At 36.5% G+C, this 18,353-nt stretch overlaps 1 protein-coding gene across 3 annotated transcripts in view; it reads right to left on the bottom strand.

Annotated features, from left to right (window-relative positions):
- The window catches only part of GABPA (GA binding protein transcription factor subunit alpha), a 38,521-nt gene that overhangs the window by 6,989 nt on the left and 13,179 nt on the right, over nucleotides 1-18,353 (bottom strand). For all 3 annotated transcript variants that reach the window (XM_082460490.1, XM_082460488.1, XM_082460489.1), the window contains exons 4-9: nucleotides 16,580-16,664; nucleotides 14,240-14,485; nucleotides 8,540-8,734; nucleotides 4,710-4,763; nucleotides 3,639-3,779; nucleotides 3,207-3,399 (exon numbers count right to left, since the gene is read on the bottom strand). In XM_082460490.1, the coding sequence (XP_082316616.1) occupies nucleotides 3,207-3,399; nucleotides 3,639-3,779; nucleotides 4,710-4,763; nucleotides 8,540-8,734; nucleotides 14,240-14,485; nucleotides 16,580-16,664 (914 nt within the window). The remainder of the gene's footprint in view (nucleotides 1-3,206; nucleotides 3,400-3,638; nucleotides 3,780-4,709; nucleotides 4,764-8,539; nucleotides 8,735-14,239; nucleotides 14,486-16,579; nucleotides 16,665-18,353) is intronic.

Genomic DNA, 18,353 nt, shown 5'->3' with positions numbered 1-18,353 from the left:
GCAGGCTTCAGTAGTTGTGGCACATGGGCTCAGCAGTTGTGGCTCGTGGGCTCTAGAGCACAGGCTCAGTAGTTGTGGCACACAGACTTAGTTGCTCCGTGGCATGTGAGATCTTCCCAGACCAGGGCTTGAACCCGTGTCCCCTGCATTGGCAGGCAGATACTTAACCACTGTGCCACCAGGGAAGCCTCGATGCCTGTATTTTCATGGATATGATTTCTTTCCTCCCCACCCCTTTTTTTTATCTTATATTTTTAAAAATCTTTGAAATTGGGAAATATATTACACAAACAGAAAGGACACAAAAGCGAACAGCTCAGTGATTTATTACAAAGTGGACAGTCCCCTGTTAACTGTGACTCAGGTCAGGACACAGAACACTGCCAGCACCTTAGAGCTCCTCTGCGGCGCCTCCCCGTCATCACCCCTCCCTTGCTCTAAAAGGTTACACAATCCTGTTTCATGATAATAATTCCGTTGCTTCTTTTTATAGTCTTATCACCCAAACATGCATCCATAAATGCTGTAATTTAGTTTTGCTGTTTTTTTTTTAACTCTACTATATAAATCCAGTATATACTCTTTTGGGTCTGGATTTTTTTCACTGAACATTATGTTTGTGACATTCACCCATATCAGTGCATTTTTAATGGATACACAGTATTCCCTTGTATATTATAGTTTATTTATTCACTCTACTGTTGATAGATTTTTGGGTGGTTTCTGGTTTGGGGATGTTATAAATAATACTGTTATAAGCATGCATGTAAACATATATGTACATTTTTGTCCGGTACCTCCTTAGAAGACAAACTGCTGGGTTATCGGCCACAGTTTACATTCCTACCAAAAGTGTAGAAGCATTCTCACTGCTCCATATCCTCACCAACACTTGGTACAAGCAATTATTTTAATTTTAGCCACTCTGGGATGTGCACTGTACCATTTTATTGTGGTTTTAAAATACATTTCCCTGGGCTTCCCCGGTGGTGCAGTGGTTAAGAATCCGCCTGCCAACGCAGGGGACACGGGTTCAAGCCTTGGTCCAGGAAGATCCCACATGCCACGGAGCAACTAAGCCCGTGCGCCACAATTACTGAGCCTGCGCTCTAGAGCCCGTGAGCCACAACTACCGAGCCCGCGTGCCACAACTACCGAAGCCTGCGCGCCTAGAGCCCATGCTCCGCAACAAGAGAAGCCACCTCAATGAGAAGCCTGCGCACCGCAACGAAGAGTAGCCCCTGCTCGCCGCAACTAGAGAAAGCCCGCGCGCAGCAACAAAGACCCAACGCAGCCAATAAATAAATAAATAAAAATAAATAAATAAAATACATTTCCCTGATTACTAATGAGGCTGTGCACCACTGCATATGTTCATTGGCCATTTGGACAATCTCTAGTCTAATGTGTCTGCTTAAGTTTCTTGCCCATTTTTCCTAATTTTCCTATGGATTTGTAAGAGTTCTTTAGATATTCCAGGTAAGAGTCTTACGTCAGATATGTGCGGCTTGACTTTCACCCTCCTAATGATGGTTTCTGATGACCGGAAGTTTTAAATTTAAATGTAGTCCAATTTATTGATCTTTTCCATTATGTTAGTGCTTTTGGCTCTGTTAATGTCTTTCCTCATCTACTGAAGTCAAGTAGGTATTTCTAGATGCCTCCCTATTTTACTTTCACATTTAGAGCTACAAGCGACATAGAATTGACTTTTAGTATGCTATGAGGAAGGGGTCAATATGGATAGTCAACTGTCCCAGCTCTACTGATTGAAAAGTAGGTCTTTTCCCCACTGCCATCTTTAAATCAAATGTTCCTATATTCTTGGTTCTATTCGGGCTATCTACTCTAATCTTTGGTCTATTTGTCTATCCTAAGCAAATAGCACACTGTCTTACTGTTGTTGTAGCTTTACAGTGAGTCTCAATATCCTGTAGAGCAAGTCTTCCCACTTTGTTAACTAATCTTCTTCAGGTGTCCTGGTTATCATGATACCTTATATTCCTATATAAATTTTACAATTATCTTGTCAAGTTCTATGAAAACATTTATTCAGGCAGTTACTGCACTGAAAGTTAGACCAGTCTGGGGAGAAGTGACATCTTAATTATTAATTCTAATAATTCATCTGTAATTTTGAGGGGACTTGTATGTACACAATCACATCAACTGTCAAAACTGATTATACAGAAAGGATCTTCAGATAGTTGGCAAAGTGTTTGAGACTGAATAAGTGATAAGTACATTGAAAATAAAGCACTGTAGTTACTTATGTATGCTAAGGAAAACAAATGGTCATTCTGGAAAAGAAAAATAATCATGATAAACTATGTAATAGTACTTACATGCCATGATCCTGTAACAATAAATACTGATCTAACCAACACTTCCACATAATTATATAATTACACTTGGATGAAGGGATGGGAAGGGTGTGTGTGTTAATGATGAGAGGTAAATCGTAATCTCCGTGTGCAATTCACAAACAATGCTCTAGTGAAACATGAAGTAGCAGTAAAAGCATGTTATTTAGGAATACGGAGGTAAACTGCAGAACTGCTTTACCAAATTCACTCTTCCAAAAAAATAGACATAATTCCTATATATCCTACTTCTCAGATACTTAAGTGCACATACTGAATTTCTATCGTTGTAATAAGCATAATTTATGACAGTAATTATGTCAAAAACTTTCATACCACTTACGAGAAATTATAAATAATTATTCTACTCCAACTCAACTGATGTAAAGTTTGGATATTCAGATTTAGGCAGATTGTGGGGGAAGGAAAAACAGGGAAATGGGTTGACATTTTGCATCTAATTATAAAAATTGACAATATCTACGTATTTGCTAGAATTCACACTCATTCAGTTCACCTATATCAAACGATAGCATCTCTGTTATGTAAACAGCAGAAACCTCAAAGATTAGATATGCTGGTTTTAAACACAGTACATGCTTTTAAATCAGATAAAAACAAATAATCTTAGAATCATCTTTTAAAAAACTCTATGTACCTCAAATTATTACTAAAAATTTTTAAGAATTTTTATCATAAATGTGAATTAGTTTTTATTTATATAAAGAAAACAACATTTTATAAACAAGTATTTTAACATCATTACATAATAGTGTTTACACTAGAATAAGAAGCTATTTTTTAGAAAGGTTTGATACTTAAAGAAAAGTAATAAATTCTTACCTTAATGCACGACTAAGTTTCTCATAGTTCATTGTAGGTTTATTTTTACGTTGTCCCCATTTTTGTGCAACCAGTTCGGGCTGATTTAGCTTAAATTCTCCTTCATCACCAACCCAAGAAATGCAGTCTCGAGCATCCTTGTCAGTAAGTAGTTCTAGCAAAAACTGCCACAGTTGGATTTGGCCGTTGTTTCCTAAAAATTGACAAGAATGACAAACATTGACCACAATGCTATGGATTAACAGAGGGCAAAAGACAACACACAGGTCTTCTAGTGCATACCTCAGCCACACTAAAAACACAGATTTTTTTTTACAAATGCTAAGTATCGCCAGAGAAACAGTCCATATTCACATTTTCATACTGTGAAATAAAACGAAATATACATAATTCGACAAATTTTATAAATATCAGATGATAATGCAAAAATACCTGTTCTGTTCCCAGGTGAACTTCTATCTTCTCCTGAAATCCTTGGAGCTCTTTGTACTTTAGCTGCCTTTGCACTACTATTTATAGCTTTAATGGCTGTTGGTGTAGCAGACTGCACTGATGCTGGAATAATTTGCACAGCTGCAAAGCAAGAAAAGGGAAAAATTTTTTTTTCTCCTTCCAATACAAACAGTGAAAAAAATTACTGAAAGAAATAAAACGCAATTAGTTTAACTAACGCCCCTCTAATTACCTCAGCACAAGTTCAGAGGATAAGGTATAATGTCGGTATTACAGTTTGTGAATCTTAACATGGCGAATAAAAGTTGGTCTCCTTATTTTGGAAAAACTTATTGATGTGATAAATCTAGTGATACATTGAAGTTATTTAAAAAATCTATTTTTTAAAATATTTGTTCATAAAATATGGTTTATCAAATTTTGGAGAATGTGGACAAATGAGAATTCACGTTCCACCGCTGATAAGAGTACAAACATACCCTCTTTGAGAAAAACTTTGGTCTTACCTAGTAAGGTTGAAAGGGTAGAAACCCCATGATATTACAACCAGAGAATCTCACATGCATTCTTACAATATTCATTCAATGATGTTCACAAAGTTTTAAAAATAATATATAGCAGTGAAAATAAAATTGAACTACGTGTATCAACATGGGTCTCATAAATGTTAAACAAAAAAGCAAGTTACAAAAGGATATGCACAGTATATCACCATTTTTCCCCAAAAGTTTAGACATGTATACAACAATGCCCTAAAGTGTTTATGGTTATGTAAGTTGGTAAAAAGATAAAATATGCATAGAATAATAAACATCAAGTTCAGGACAGTCATTTAAAATGGGATCTATAACAGGTAAACCTGATATATAAAGTTTTATCTCTTATGGTATATACAGATGTTGGTTATACTTTATTATTTCTTTGTATATCTAAAATACTTCATATGAAATTTAAAAATTAGTTTTTCTTTTTACTACCTTGCAGTACTAAATAAAGAAAACATTTCTTACTGATAAATGGGCCACATATTATGGGCACATGAATACTCACGTTGATCAATTGTAACTATTTCATTCATCTGTTGTTCTTGGCTTGCCAATACATCTGAAGAACACACATAAAAATTTTTTGTTTTCACTTAAATCAGATATGCAAACTCCAATCCAGTAAAATTCAACTTAATAAAAAAAAAAACAAAAAAACTCCACAACTAAAACAAAAACCAAGCAAACAAAAAAGCAAAACATCAAACAATTGAAACTTATTGGCATAATAACCTAAAAAAATCCTTGATAGTCATTTTACAGGGAAAAGATATTTTTACGAGAAGTAGCAGAAGGAAAGTTCCAAATTCTTTTCATGTTCAGAAAAGTTATTCAGAGAACCAGGGTTTTCTAAATGTAAATACCTATTCTAAATCTATTTATCTACGTTTTATGTAAAATAGGAAATCTTCAATAACAGATCAAAGATGAGAATATACATCAGAATGAAATTATTTAGATACACTTTCTTCATCAAAAAGGTTCTTTCTCTTCAAGATGATCTGAGAGAGCATCATAATTTACTTTTCTAACATCCATTTTTCAATAAAATGGCTTTAACTTTAGAATGCTTCTTCTTAAAGACAGCCAAATTTTCAGTGGAATTGTAGCCGTCCTCAGTGTCACAACTGAACTAAATAATTGAACATGTCTACAAATACAGCTCTCAACATGAGTTACAGTGTAAAAGGTCCTAGTAACCCTTTGGAGAACCATTCATTACTCATCTGTTGCTATTCCCTACTTAAATGCTATTCTTTACCTCTCAGACAAAGAGTTACACTTCCCAGTCTATATTCCTTCAGCCTATTTAGTGCCCGTCATAGACTGGATGCTTCTCTCTTTAACTGAAATTGCACCTACCAGCAGTCATCTGTGTACTGAGTGAGTCCTGGGGCCTGGGCTCCCAACACAGTTCTACTTAGGATGCCATGCCAGGATCCAACTAAAGACACAGAGCTGGAGAGGACTGGGAAACTAAAAAGAGATCTGAATCCTACCTATCAGATGGGAGCTTTCTTTGGGGGTCCTGAGTTTGGGAGTTTAAACAATTACATGGAACTAGCCTCACATCTGGGTTCTGATCTTAGCACTCACTTACTGGCTGTGTGACTATGGTAAATTATTCAACCAACTTCACCACTGATTTCTTCATATTGAAATGAGATATCCCCACCTACCACTTTATGAGGTGCTTGTAAAGATTATAGGAAAATATTTTTAAGAAGCACAATGCCTGAAATATAGTTAACTTTTCAGTAAATTGAAGACACTATTCTTTTATCCACATTCCTAGTTCTGAGCATTCTCCCTAAGAACCACTGCCCCTCTTGAAGAAAAATGCATGCTTTATATTTGTGGTATATTTTCCCTCACATTTTATAAAAGTAACTTGAAAAGGCAAAGTGCTATTGGAATGAAATTGTTCCATTCGTGACTGTAAATGAACACAGTGCCCTAGACCAAAAAGAGGCGAAAGAGAGTCACCACCACACAGCACAGGCATTACTGATCTGTAAGATCAGCTTCTCAGCCCTGATTTTCAGAGTGGAGTTTGGTTTGTTTCCTGGGGAACTCTCAAGATAACAAGGCAGAACACAGAAAGAGAGGGGCTTTGGAAAGGCTGGTCCAAGACCATACAGGCACTCTAATTATCATATTCCTCTATAGCCCTCAAATCCTGGTCATGCATGAAGGAAGCAGAGCCCTAAGGGACAAAGCTCTGAGCGTACAGAGCCATTTTATGAAGAAACTTTGGACCCTAAAGGTATAAGGCAATTCTTTTTTCTAAAGAAGACCCTCAGCAAACTGAGAGCTTTGTGCCTTTGGTGACAGAAGACATATTCACATGAAGAAGGACTTCATAGAGCTGGTACTACTGGAACGTTTCCTAATTATCTTCCCCATGTATTGTAGGACTTCGGTGAAGTTTCACCAGAAGGGAAGCTGCAGGAAGCTGGTGGCTCGGGTGGGAAAACTAACACAAATATGTAAAGATGGAGTGCTATCTGTTCAGTACTGCGTCTTCTTGGTAGATCATTGAGGAAAACATAATAAATGCTGGGTTAATAAATGTCTTTCAGAAATATGCTGTAGACTTCACTCTACAGGAGGGGCCAGAGAACTAGACCCAAAGGAGCCTGTTCTGAGAGGTAAGGCTTGTGAATTATAGAAAGTCTGCCAGAAATAGCCTTACACATCACCCTATCCATTCCCAGATTCTGAGAATTAGATTCCCAAACCAGATGGGATTTCCTCACCAGGCAAAGAACCACGGCCAGATAAGCAAGGAATTCCCTAAGATACTCATCTAGGCTCTGGGGCTTTGTTACTTTTGAAAACAAAACAATTCCAGAGCAGAGCTCTTCTGAAGACCCATTCTACTACTGACTGCAAGGAGATGGAAAGATACACAAGATTTCTCTGCCCCCTGTACTAGGGAAAGTCTCCGAATGAGCTTTAACATTTGAGATGCACTGGGAGAACCAGAGAGAAACAACCAAAAAGTGCTGACCCGGGAGACAGAGCGAAAACCATGAATTTGAGAAAATCTAAACTGTAGTCTAAACACTGTCCTTGTTCTATTCTCTAGAGTCCCTACAAGAAAATGTTTCGGTAAACATAACTTACATGTTAAAAACCTGAAACAATTCAGAATTTACCTTACTCAGCTGAAAAGCTCTGCAGAGAAGAAAACCTGTGAAGCCAAGGATAAACTTTCAACCAGAACATTCAACTTATTTATCTAATAGGAACTGAAACTGGAAATAAACCCTGTAAATATAATGAATGTAATAAGTCTTTTAAATATTTTTTTCCTCCTAATATTTAAGAGAACCAACACAAGAGAGATACTACCAATAAAAACAATGAAGGAAAGCCTCTTTACAGAGCTCATTTCTTATTCAACAGCAGATGAAAACCCTAAACATTAAATGACTGTGAAAAATCCCTCTACCAGATCTGTCCCCTTACTGGGTACACAGTAGGATGAAATGCTACCAGTTACATTTTCATCCATAACCATTATAAAACAAAGTCAGACTGTCCTATTCACAAATTCTGAAAACTATATGGATTTGGCTAGCATTCCTGATTTATTTAACAGCGTCAGGGAATGGGTTACTGCTAAGATATTTTAACAGTCACTGAAATATAAGATGGATTAAAATTCAAGCAAAATAATTTACATCTATTTGAGCTCTTTTTGTTGGACAGCCATAATCATAATAATAATGTCTCTCAAGCAACATGGTAACACTATAACCAGTGGCTTCCAATTCAAGATGGTGGGTTGCATACTTACACTTCCCCTTTCTCCCTTAAGATCCCATTCAATTAAAAGACATTTTTAAACATTTAATCCCAATAATGAAGGGAATGAGAGGGAAGCCATCTGTGAACAAATAATCTTAAATTTCTAGAAGATGAGCATAAAGGACAGAAGTGACTGATGAAACAGAAGTCAACAACTAGAATATATGAACAGAGCTAAATGCAGGGCATAGAATTTTACTTCAGAACTTGGATTCTAGAGTTAGTCTGCCTGGGTTTGGATCCTGGCTCTGCCTCACCCTAGGTTCTATAACCTTGTAGGGGCTCTCTAAGCCTCAGATTCCTATCTATCTGAAAAGATAAGGAAAGTAATGATCTGTGGCATTAGTACAAGATCAAATGAGATAATACATATAAAACTCTCAGCACAGCCTTACACAATTAATAAATGTTAATTATTATTGCTATTATCAATGAACAATTTAGATGAAAACAAAGTTATAAAGAAATAAAACTAAACTTAAGCTACAATGCAAATAGACAATAATTTCAATTTTATACATTTTCGAAGAAGTTCCAGATGACTCCAGAGAATTTCTCCCCGAGGAACCCGCTGAAAAAAATCTTCTTGGTTGAGACTACAGAGTTCTCTTCCGGAAATATTCAGCGTAGTGAGGTCTATATCGGTCATGCTGAATTCCTTCATTACCCAAACCACCCAATGCAGGACTTGGTCTGTGGACCACTGTATGGGATCTAAAGAGAAAAATATTAGCATTGGCCTAGTTGCATCTTAGATATTATATAAATTTACAGTTAACTTGTCAACACACACACACAAACACGCAGATAAAATCCAGACAGTTGTTATTTTTCAAGTAAGTGAAGTAAATAAACTCATTATATGAAAAAAAAAAGATTCTTATGCTCTATTTTCTCCTTAGCTCCTTTTCAATTTCTTAATCTAAATTTTTGATGGATTCATTTATTTCTCCATCAGTTAGTGTGGAATTTTCCCAAGAAAAACAAAATGCAAAACTGCTCTCCAGTGGGCCAAATGGAAGAATAAAATACATGATTACCTTGTAGGAAATGGAGTAAATTAAACAAGTTTTTAAAAATTATTTTGTAGTAGTGTATGATTTGATGCACTGAAAAAAAAAACTATAAGGGGTTTCTGGGGAGACGTATTCTCCAAAATATGAACGTAATCTTTCCTCACTTTTACTTCTTCTTCTTTTTTTTTTTTTTTTTTTTTTACTTTTACTTCTTGTAAAAAGCTAGTAGCTCCTGCACTTACCCTTATGGTGGCACTTACCCTTATGGTGGCACTTACAATACAACACGTTAATTGCATGTCTACTCAGCTGTCTCCCCCTATAAAACCTTGAGGTCTTAAATATAAGGACTGTGTCTTGTAAACCACTGAATCTTCAGAGCTTACCACGGCGCTTTGTGCGTACATTTGTTAAATCTATAAAAGGTGAATCCAATCCAAATAGTTTCATTTTCTTCATCATTTTTTACTATTGAATGAATTCACAAATAAAAAAGATGGCCAACATGTGTAAATAGTTCATGATTGTATCCCTGGCACGTAATGGAATTTCTACTCACAGAATTTTAATAAATACTAGCTGAATTAATTTTGGTATAGGTATTTCTGCAGGGAGAAGGTAATCTATCCAAATGGTATTGATTATATGTCCCCAAGATGCATGCTATTCAATAAGAAAATAAGTGAGGAAAAATAACACTTAGGTACTTATCAAGAGCCAATTTACAGTAAAAATGAATCAAACATAATACAGGATTGAAAGCCACAGAATTGATTTTTTATTTGATTTTTTTCACAAAGAAGTTAAGGAAGGAAGATTCTAAGAAGATTGCAGCAAAGTTTTAAAATTTCTCTGAATGCACACATAAAGCAAAACAAAACCCACCACTAAAAGCAACTAGAGAGCAAAACCAAAAATCCATGGACATTTACAATTAAACCAGGTGACATGATATCCCTATGGAACCCAAAATACATGCAGGTGAAGACAATGCAGTAACAGTCACAAGACCTGTATGGTATCAGCATCTGTGCAGGAGAAAGCAGAGGGAAGCAAAGGAACATCTCACTCTCCATCCTGAGCATGCAAAAAACTGAACACAGCCAGGAAGTATTCTTTGAAAGCACAGTTTTGCCCAACCCAATAGCAGAGGAATACAAAGGTCCATGGTCAGCTTTAAAGGGGATGGAGCAGTGAAGCACCTGTGAAATTTTCAAACTAAGCCAAGGATCACTTCCAGAAGAGAAGACCACAATAAGGAGAAACTGGTGGGAGTGGAACTGAAATTGAGTAGTATCGAAACTCGAAGGAAAGGGAAAGGGAAGGAGGAGGTCCAGATAAAAGTGAAGTCAAGGAACAGACAGGAACTAAGAAAGCAAGAGGCTCTATTTTTTAATACTACTCAAAAACAACAAACAGAAGGAGTTCTGGAAAGTTAGAAAAGCTATCCTGAAACACACTTCAAAGTTCAAGTAAGCACATTTTATGTAAACATGAACAAAAAAGTATCAAGATCAAAAAGTTAGGGGAAAATAGTTAGTCCGCCTTGTTTTCTTAAATAATATCAGGTCTTCTAGTTTAACATAACTAATTGCCATGCATGTTCTCCCTGCCTCTTTTCTCTAAGTCCTTAGTAAAATGACAGTAAAGAAACTTCTGAAAGATGTAAACTCACAGGAACATGAGTGGGAAATGACAGAAATGAAAGCATCTCCCCACCACGTAGGCACCAGGAACACTTTAGACCGGTCTACAAACCAAAGAGTGAGACCCTCTCCACCCACTCCACTCCCCTTTCCACTTCCAGAATGCAACATTCACACACACACATCAACCCTAAATCCTCACCCCAACCTTCTACTCCTGACAGGTGTTTGGCCAATTTTCCAGAGAAGTTGGGAGACCCAGGAAAAAGATCTATACATGCTGACACTTGAAAATCTTTTAATAAAATGACCAACACCCCATTTTACCAGCATAGTGAACAAACCCCTTCCAGACTTCAAACTAATTAGCTTTAAAGTTATTCACTCTTAAATATGAACAGATGGTAAAAAATAATCAGACATTTGAGAGACTAAAAGGAAACCACTAGACGACCAAAAATAAACAGAAAAACAGAACCCAGAGGAAGCAGAAGTAATGCAATAACAAACTGCAAACAACAAAAAAATAATAATAAACCCCCACTTCACTGTAATCAACATAGAGAGGAGAGAAAACATGATATCTGTAATATAAGATCAGAATGCTATGGAAAGGGAACAACCAAAATAAATAGCCCTTGTAAATTGAAAATAAAAATCAGGTTGCAATATAAAGACAAGAAAGGGACTTCCTTGGTGGCGCAGTGGTTAAGAATCCTCCTGCCAATGCAGGGGACACGGGTTCGAGCCCTGGTCCGGGAAGATCCCACATGCCGCAGAGCAACTAAACCCATGTGCCACAATTACTGAGCCCGTGAGCCACAACTACTGAGCCTGTGTGCCACAACTAATTGAAGCCCATGCGCCTAGAGCCTGTGCTCCGCCAACAAGAGAAGCCACTGCAATGAGCAGCCTGTGCACCGCAACGAAGAGTGGCCCCCACTCGCCACAACTAGAGAAAAGCCCACGTGCAGCAACGAAGACCCAACGCAGCCATAAATAAATAAATAAATAATATATAATTAAAAAAAAAAAAAAGACAAGAAAATTTGGCAGAAAGTAGTACAAATAGATATGAAGATGAAAACTAAGGAAGAAAAAAGATGTAGATGATCAACCCAGGAGATTCGATAGGAGTTCTAGAAAAAGAACAGAGAAACACAGAAGGTTATTATCAAAATAATAATGAAGGAAAACTCCCCAGCACTGAAGGCTGAAATTGTCTAGATCAGCACTGTCCAACATAATGCAGGCCACAATGTAACTTTAAAATTTTCTAATGGCTACATTAAAAAGGTAAAGAGGGCTTCCCTGGTGGTACAGTGGTTCAGAATCTGCCTGCCAATGCAGGGGACATGGGTTCGAGCACTGGTCTGGGAAGATCCCACATGCCACGGAGCAACTGGGCCCGTGAGCCAAAACTACTGAGCCTGCGCATCCGGAGCCTGTGCTCTGCAACAAGAGAGGCCGCGATAGTGAGAGGCCCGCGCACCGCGATGAAGAGTGGCCCTCGCTCGCCGCAACCAGAGAAAGCCCTCACACAGAAACGAAGACCCAACACAGCCAAAAATAAATAAATTAATTAATTAATTTAAAAAAAAAAAAAGGTAAAGAAACAGATGAAATTCGTTTTGATAATAATTTCACTTAATACATCCGAATGTTTTCATTTCAACATGTAATCTAGGTAAAAAATTTGTAAGATTTTTACATTCATTTCCTTTTGTACTGGGTGTTTTACTCTTACAGCGTATCTCAATTCAGACCAGGCATATTTCAAGTGTTCACATGGGACTGGTGACTACGGCCCTGGGCAGCACAGGGCCAGACTGAGATGCTTCACAAAAAACCTGAAATTGACAGCAAATGAAAAGATCCACACTGCCACTAGACTTGGTCTTAACAGCTTTCTTATTCTTTGAGGAATGGCTTAGGTCTCATCCTTCAAACTGGACTCTTTTATCTTGTTATGCTCCAGTGAATAACTCCTATCCTTGCTTCTTTAATCTTTCCTTCTCCCACTAGTTCCACACCATTTATCTACAGATACGCTCAGGTCACCACCAACTCTTGAACCTTCAATATTATTTATTTATTCCCCCAGCATTCTTCCCACCTGGCCCCCCCCCCAAATTAATACTCAATTTTCTCCATTTCTACAATGTTTATTTAGTTCTTATAATTCAGCTTTGTCGCTCCAACTCAGCAGCTGCTTTTATCTAAATCTACCAATGAGCCTGTAATGACCAAATGTAATAGATATTACTCAGTCAGCATTCTTTGACTTTCTCAGCAGTGTTGAGACTTGTGACCATCTAAAACTCTTTCCCAATTTCATCGGCACTATATACAGTTCTTATTTTCCTTCTATCTGTTAAGCTTTCCATGTCTCCCCCCTTCCTGTTCCTCAACCCTAAATGTCGACAAGGTCCAGCATTATGTTCTCTTCCATTTTATCTCTCTCCGTCAGAGACTGCATCTACTTGTAGGACTTTAACACAAATTCAATGTGACTGAGTCCCAGATAACATCTTTATCTCCAGTCCAAATTTTGTGCACCTGAAACTACTTTCTGGTGACCTCCAGTTGAATTTGTACTATTACTTGAAAATCAAGTACAATCAACACTTTCCCTTGAAAAATCTTTCCAATACCAGACTTTCCTACCTTCCCCACTAAGGTTTAGAAGGCATGGACTATCTTTCCTGTGCACTACTGAAAGCCCAGAACATGAGCTTAAACACCATTTAACATGGTGCCTGGCTCAGGAAATATGTAATGAAGATGTAACCAATTCTTATATTATTATTGCCTAGTCACCCAAGCTTGAGAAGTTAGATCAATACTTGAATCTCCCCTCTCTACACTCACACAATCCATCAATCAGTTGCTCAGTCCCATCACTATTTTGATTCATCTCCTGCTTTATGCTCCCACAGAAATCACCTGGTCCAGGCTAACCTAAGTATTATCACCTAGTCACACCCAAACTACCTGCTCCAACTTATGCCATATACCACTGCCACATTCATTTTCAACTGTCACTTCCATCAATCAAAAACAGTTCTACAATGCTACAGAATAACTCCTTACCCACTGCACCGTCTCACTACTCACACATACTCCCACTTCTCAGCTTTGCACAAACATTTCCTGTCGGCAATGTCTAGCAGTTTCCTCGTCTATAATAAACTCTTTCCCAATTTTCCCCCAGACCACTATGATCCTTTTGAGATTCTAATAGTATGTTTCTTTATACCAGTTATTGACAGCTTAAAAACATGTTACCTTTATAGCAATTATCTTTTTTCATTTATATTCTCCCTCTTCAACTACATTGTGAATGCCCTAAGGGCAGATTTTTTTCTTTGTATCTTTGTATTCCCAGCACCATCATATGTTACAGTCCAAAAAAAAAAGAAAACAAAAACAAAGAAAATCAATATATTTCCTAAAATTTCTATATTTAAGATAGATAATTTACTCACCCTACTGTCTTCCACATCAAGCTTAATTCTTATTATTCTACCTAACATAATTATTATGTATTTTATTACCATAGGGTATCCCAAGACGTTCTTGCTCTTTCCTATAACCTTCCAGAGCAGCAGCCCATCTCGTCACTTGTTCTGAGGTTTCATCTGAAATGGTTGTAATGTGTTTTGTGCCATCAAGAGTTATCACTTGAGCTTCCTCAACAAGATGTGCTTCTGCTTCGGCATGGTGGGCATCTGGATCAATAACTACTTCAACTGTTTCCGCAGGTTTAACAATTTCCAGGATGTTTAGCTTTGGTTCAATTCCTTACCAGTGATTAAAAAAAAAAAAAAAAAGTATATCTAAGTGAAAACACGAAAGTCTCTAACAAATTAAAATTTAGTTTAGTTTATACATTCTCAAATGGTAGAGCAAGGCTCCATTTTAAATATTTTTAGCATTATGTCTAGAGAACTTAAACAGATTTCTATTAAATGATAAAAACAACAACAATTCAACAGAACTCTGATAGATTAGATAACAGTATTGTACCAATATTAATTTCCTCATTTTGATAACTGAACTGCGGTCATGCAAAAGAATTTCTTGTTTTCGGAAAACACACTAACGTTATTTAGAGATAGGAAGGAATAATGTCTACATCTCATTCTTAACCAGGTCAAAAAAATAATGTGGGGATGAGGGAGAGAGAGAATAAAGCAAACGTAGTAAAAGTTAATATTTGGGGAATCTAGGTGAAGGATATCCAGGAATTCTTTTACTATACTTGCAACTCTTCTATAAGTTTAAAATAATTTTAAGAATAATACCACCACCACCATGCATATATACACACACGCATGCACACAAGCACACACACACCCCACCTACAAACATTAGGAAAAAAAAGTACCAATATGGAATAGAAAATTAAAACTACACTATGGAGAGTATAAATGAGTAGCTACTTATCCTGATAAGTTGAAAAAATTAAAATTATTTACTGACTCCTTTTCTTTTTAGAAGACAAAGTACATGTATTAAAAATGAACAGACACTAAGTTTGTTACATTAAATTCACATCATTAAATTCTGATTTTCATTTTCAATTGAATGAAGAAAAACCCAAATACTTAAGATATTCAAAATAGAATAAACTAGCCCTTTATGAAATAATCTCAGATACTTATGTTAAAATAACAGCTCTAAAAAACTATCATACTACTTAACAGCTACTGTTTGCTCACCGATTCGGTTACAATCTATATCAAAATTTAATCAAAGTATATTTGAAAGAAAAAACAAAACTCAATTTCAATATTCTGAAGTTCAATCAGGAAAATCATTATTACAAGAAAATATACAGCTATCACTCATCAGGTGGTGTAAGTAGAAGTCAGTTTTTTCAAATATACATGAGGAAAAAAATTATAATTTTTGAAGATTTTTCCTAAAAATTATCCCCTAATTCTCCATTCAAATTGCATCAAGTCAACTCTTCTTTAACACACCTGCACTGAGAGGTTACTAAACTTTTAAAGATAAAAAACAAAGATTGATTTTCTTTCCTATTCCCAACAATAGTAAATCCTGGGGAAATTAAGGATCATAAGTAGGTAATTACCATTTTCATAATGTGAAGAAAACTTTGGTTTGTGAAACATAATTGTGAGCAATACAGTATGTTCAGAGATGAAAATTAGTCTAAAACTCTGGTTAGAAATCCCAAAAAGCCACATTTAAAAAAACTAAAATTCAACCCACCAAAAATGGTTTCTTAATTTTCTAACTTGTGTATTTACACAAATTAGTAAAATACTGTGATGGATATGGCTGACTGGGTCACATCACATCCTTCGCAAATTCCTCTCTCTGTGCTAAATTGTAGAGACTATACATTTCCTTGCAGCTAGGGTTGCAGATGTGATTTAGGTTCTAGAATCACTGCCATGAGCGTTCTATTTGGAGATGAGTTAAGAGAGGACAAGCAATCACACAGCATCCATTTTTTGGCTAATGTGAATCACTGAAAAGGCAGCATGGTTCCAAGTCGATAGCTATGGTTGTGGCTTTCAGATTTGGCATTTTCCAGATCCCGGCAGAGCAGCAGCTTCCTTGGCAGTCCAGTTCTACAGCGTGGCTGAGGCATTCTTAGAAAGTCAACTAGAACCTGTTCTTTCAGCCCTCCCTGTGCTCCTGTTATTTACTACCCTGTTATATACCCTTTCCCAATTAAAGTCGGTAGAATGTGTTATACTATCTGCTTCATCCTGACAGATAAAACAATTAAATCAAAAGCATGAATATTTGGCTATAACATCACATTAATTTAGACAACCATCTAAAACTTATAAAATTGAGTTCCCATATTATAAAAACATGAGCTAAACTTTTAAATAACAACATTAAAAGTAACTTACCTTGGTAAGAAATTACCTGTACACTAAGCTGTACAGTTCCGTCTGTCTTTACTCCTTGGTCAAATAAACTTCGTTCTGGATCCAGCTAAACACAGATAAAATGATTAAGATTACTTTAGCTCAGTCATCTTGTTTAATATAAATGGATGTGCCAAACAGGACTTAATTACTGAGGCATACTAATTAAATTATAAGAACACGTTTAATTATTCAAGTTGTCCTATCATTTAATTCTTTGCCAAAACTGAAAATAACTTAACCACTGTGGTAGCAATTAAGGACAACACAAACGACAGGATTTATTGTAAGTGGTGGTTTTCTCTAGCTCTGGAGTCTAGTTTAGAATTTTAAATAATGCCAAAAGGCAACTATTTTTTCCGTAAAAGTATTTAAAGTAGAAGATAATGCTATTTATCTGCCATGAATAAGCAAGGGTGTTTTATTAGTGGGGACAATTTATATAAATTTATTTACATAATTCTTGCCATATCTCCCTTGTAACCAATGATACACATTTAAGATCAGGGTTAACTCTAAATTTCTGATCATAAAGTTAATGAAGTTAAAGGACTTATAACCTTACTACTTGACCTAGCTATGAATATCTTTAATCATAATTCTGTATCCTTTCAGTATCTTTCAGTATCAGTGCTTTTGAATACATTTCACACAAATGGCAAAAAGTAATTCTGACTTCTAGACATTTTGTCACCCATTTAAAAACAGGCTTCTGTTGTAATTATTTTGAATAATGTGTATCTCTGTGTGTCTGCATATCATACAGCTGGAGGTACAAAGCTCCTCCCACTCTCATTCCCAAGAATTCAGCCAATACTGTAGTCATGGTACAAACATATTTTCTAATATTAAAAACATCATACACATAAAGCCTAAAATCTTAAGTGACTATGCATCTAACTTCAACAGAGACAAGACAAACTTTGTAACCCTACATTCGGACAGGTCAAACGTGGCAGCTTCACTCCTTAATACAACAGTCTCTGCCTGACATTTTGTTAAAAATTCTCCTCACAGCAAGATTTCTCCCCTCTCCAGTAGACACTGGTATTATCTACTAGAAGCTAAAGCCTGTGTAACTCTGAAGAGGGCTCTCAGGTACTGGACACTCTAGCTAGTTCAGTTAAGAGCTGGCACAAGGACAAAACTCAAGCATGATATTTGATCTCAGGTCATATTCCTTAGAGAAGTGCAACTCAACTGTTGTTCATCAGCTCTGAAGTCAGCACTCATCCGAAAATACAAAAGCATTACCACAAGCAGCAAGCATTCTGACTCCAACTGTATATTTGCATTAACTGACATGGGAACAGAAGTTACTACTATCCTCAGATCCTTTTTGAGGAGAAGAAGGGGGAGGGGTACAGGAAGAAATGCAAAATGCCCTAGATGCAAGGCCAGCTCTGAATTCTATGATACTATAAATTATGCATATTTCCATTTATTCTACCAATATATACTGAGATCCTATGATAGGTTGGGTACTTTGCAGGTGTTACTTTCGTTTTGGTTAGGTCAGGTATTATAAGAGCAGCAACAAATATCAGAGCTAAAAAACAAGAGATTGAGTCCAGATTCCCCTTAATTTTACATATGAGAAAAAAAACAGGTCAAGTCCAGTGACAATGAATTATTCAATAAAAACTTTATTAAAAAGCCAGTCTCAAACAAGTGAAGAGTTTTAGAGTCACACAGGCCTGGGTTCACATTCCAATGCATCCCTCTGTAGCTATGCATTGGGCAAATTATTTACTTG

Source organism: Balaenoptera physalus (assembly GCF_965194825.1).
Source record: "Balaenoptera physalus genome assembly, chromosome: 4".
Lineage (NCBI taxonomy): Eukaryota > Metazoa > Chordata > Mammalia > Artiodactyla > Balaenopteridae > Balaenoptera > Balaenoptera physalus.
The sequence above is the reverse complement of the archived record's forward strand: the minus strand, read 5'-3'. Positions and strand labels throughout refer to the sequence as shown.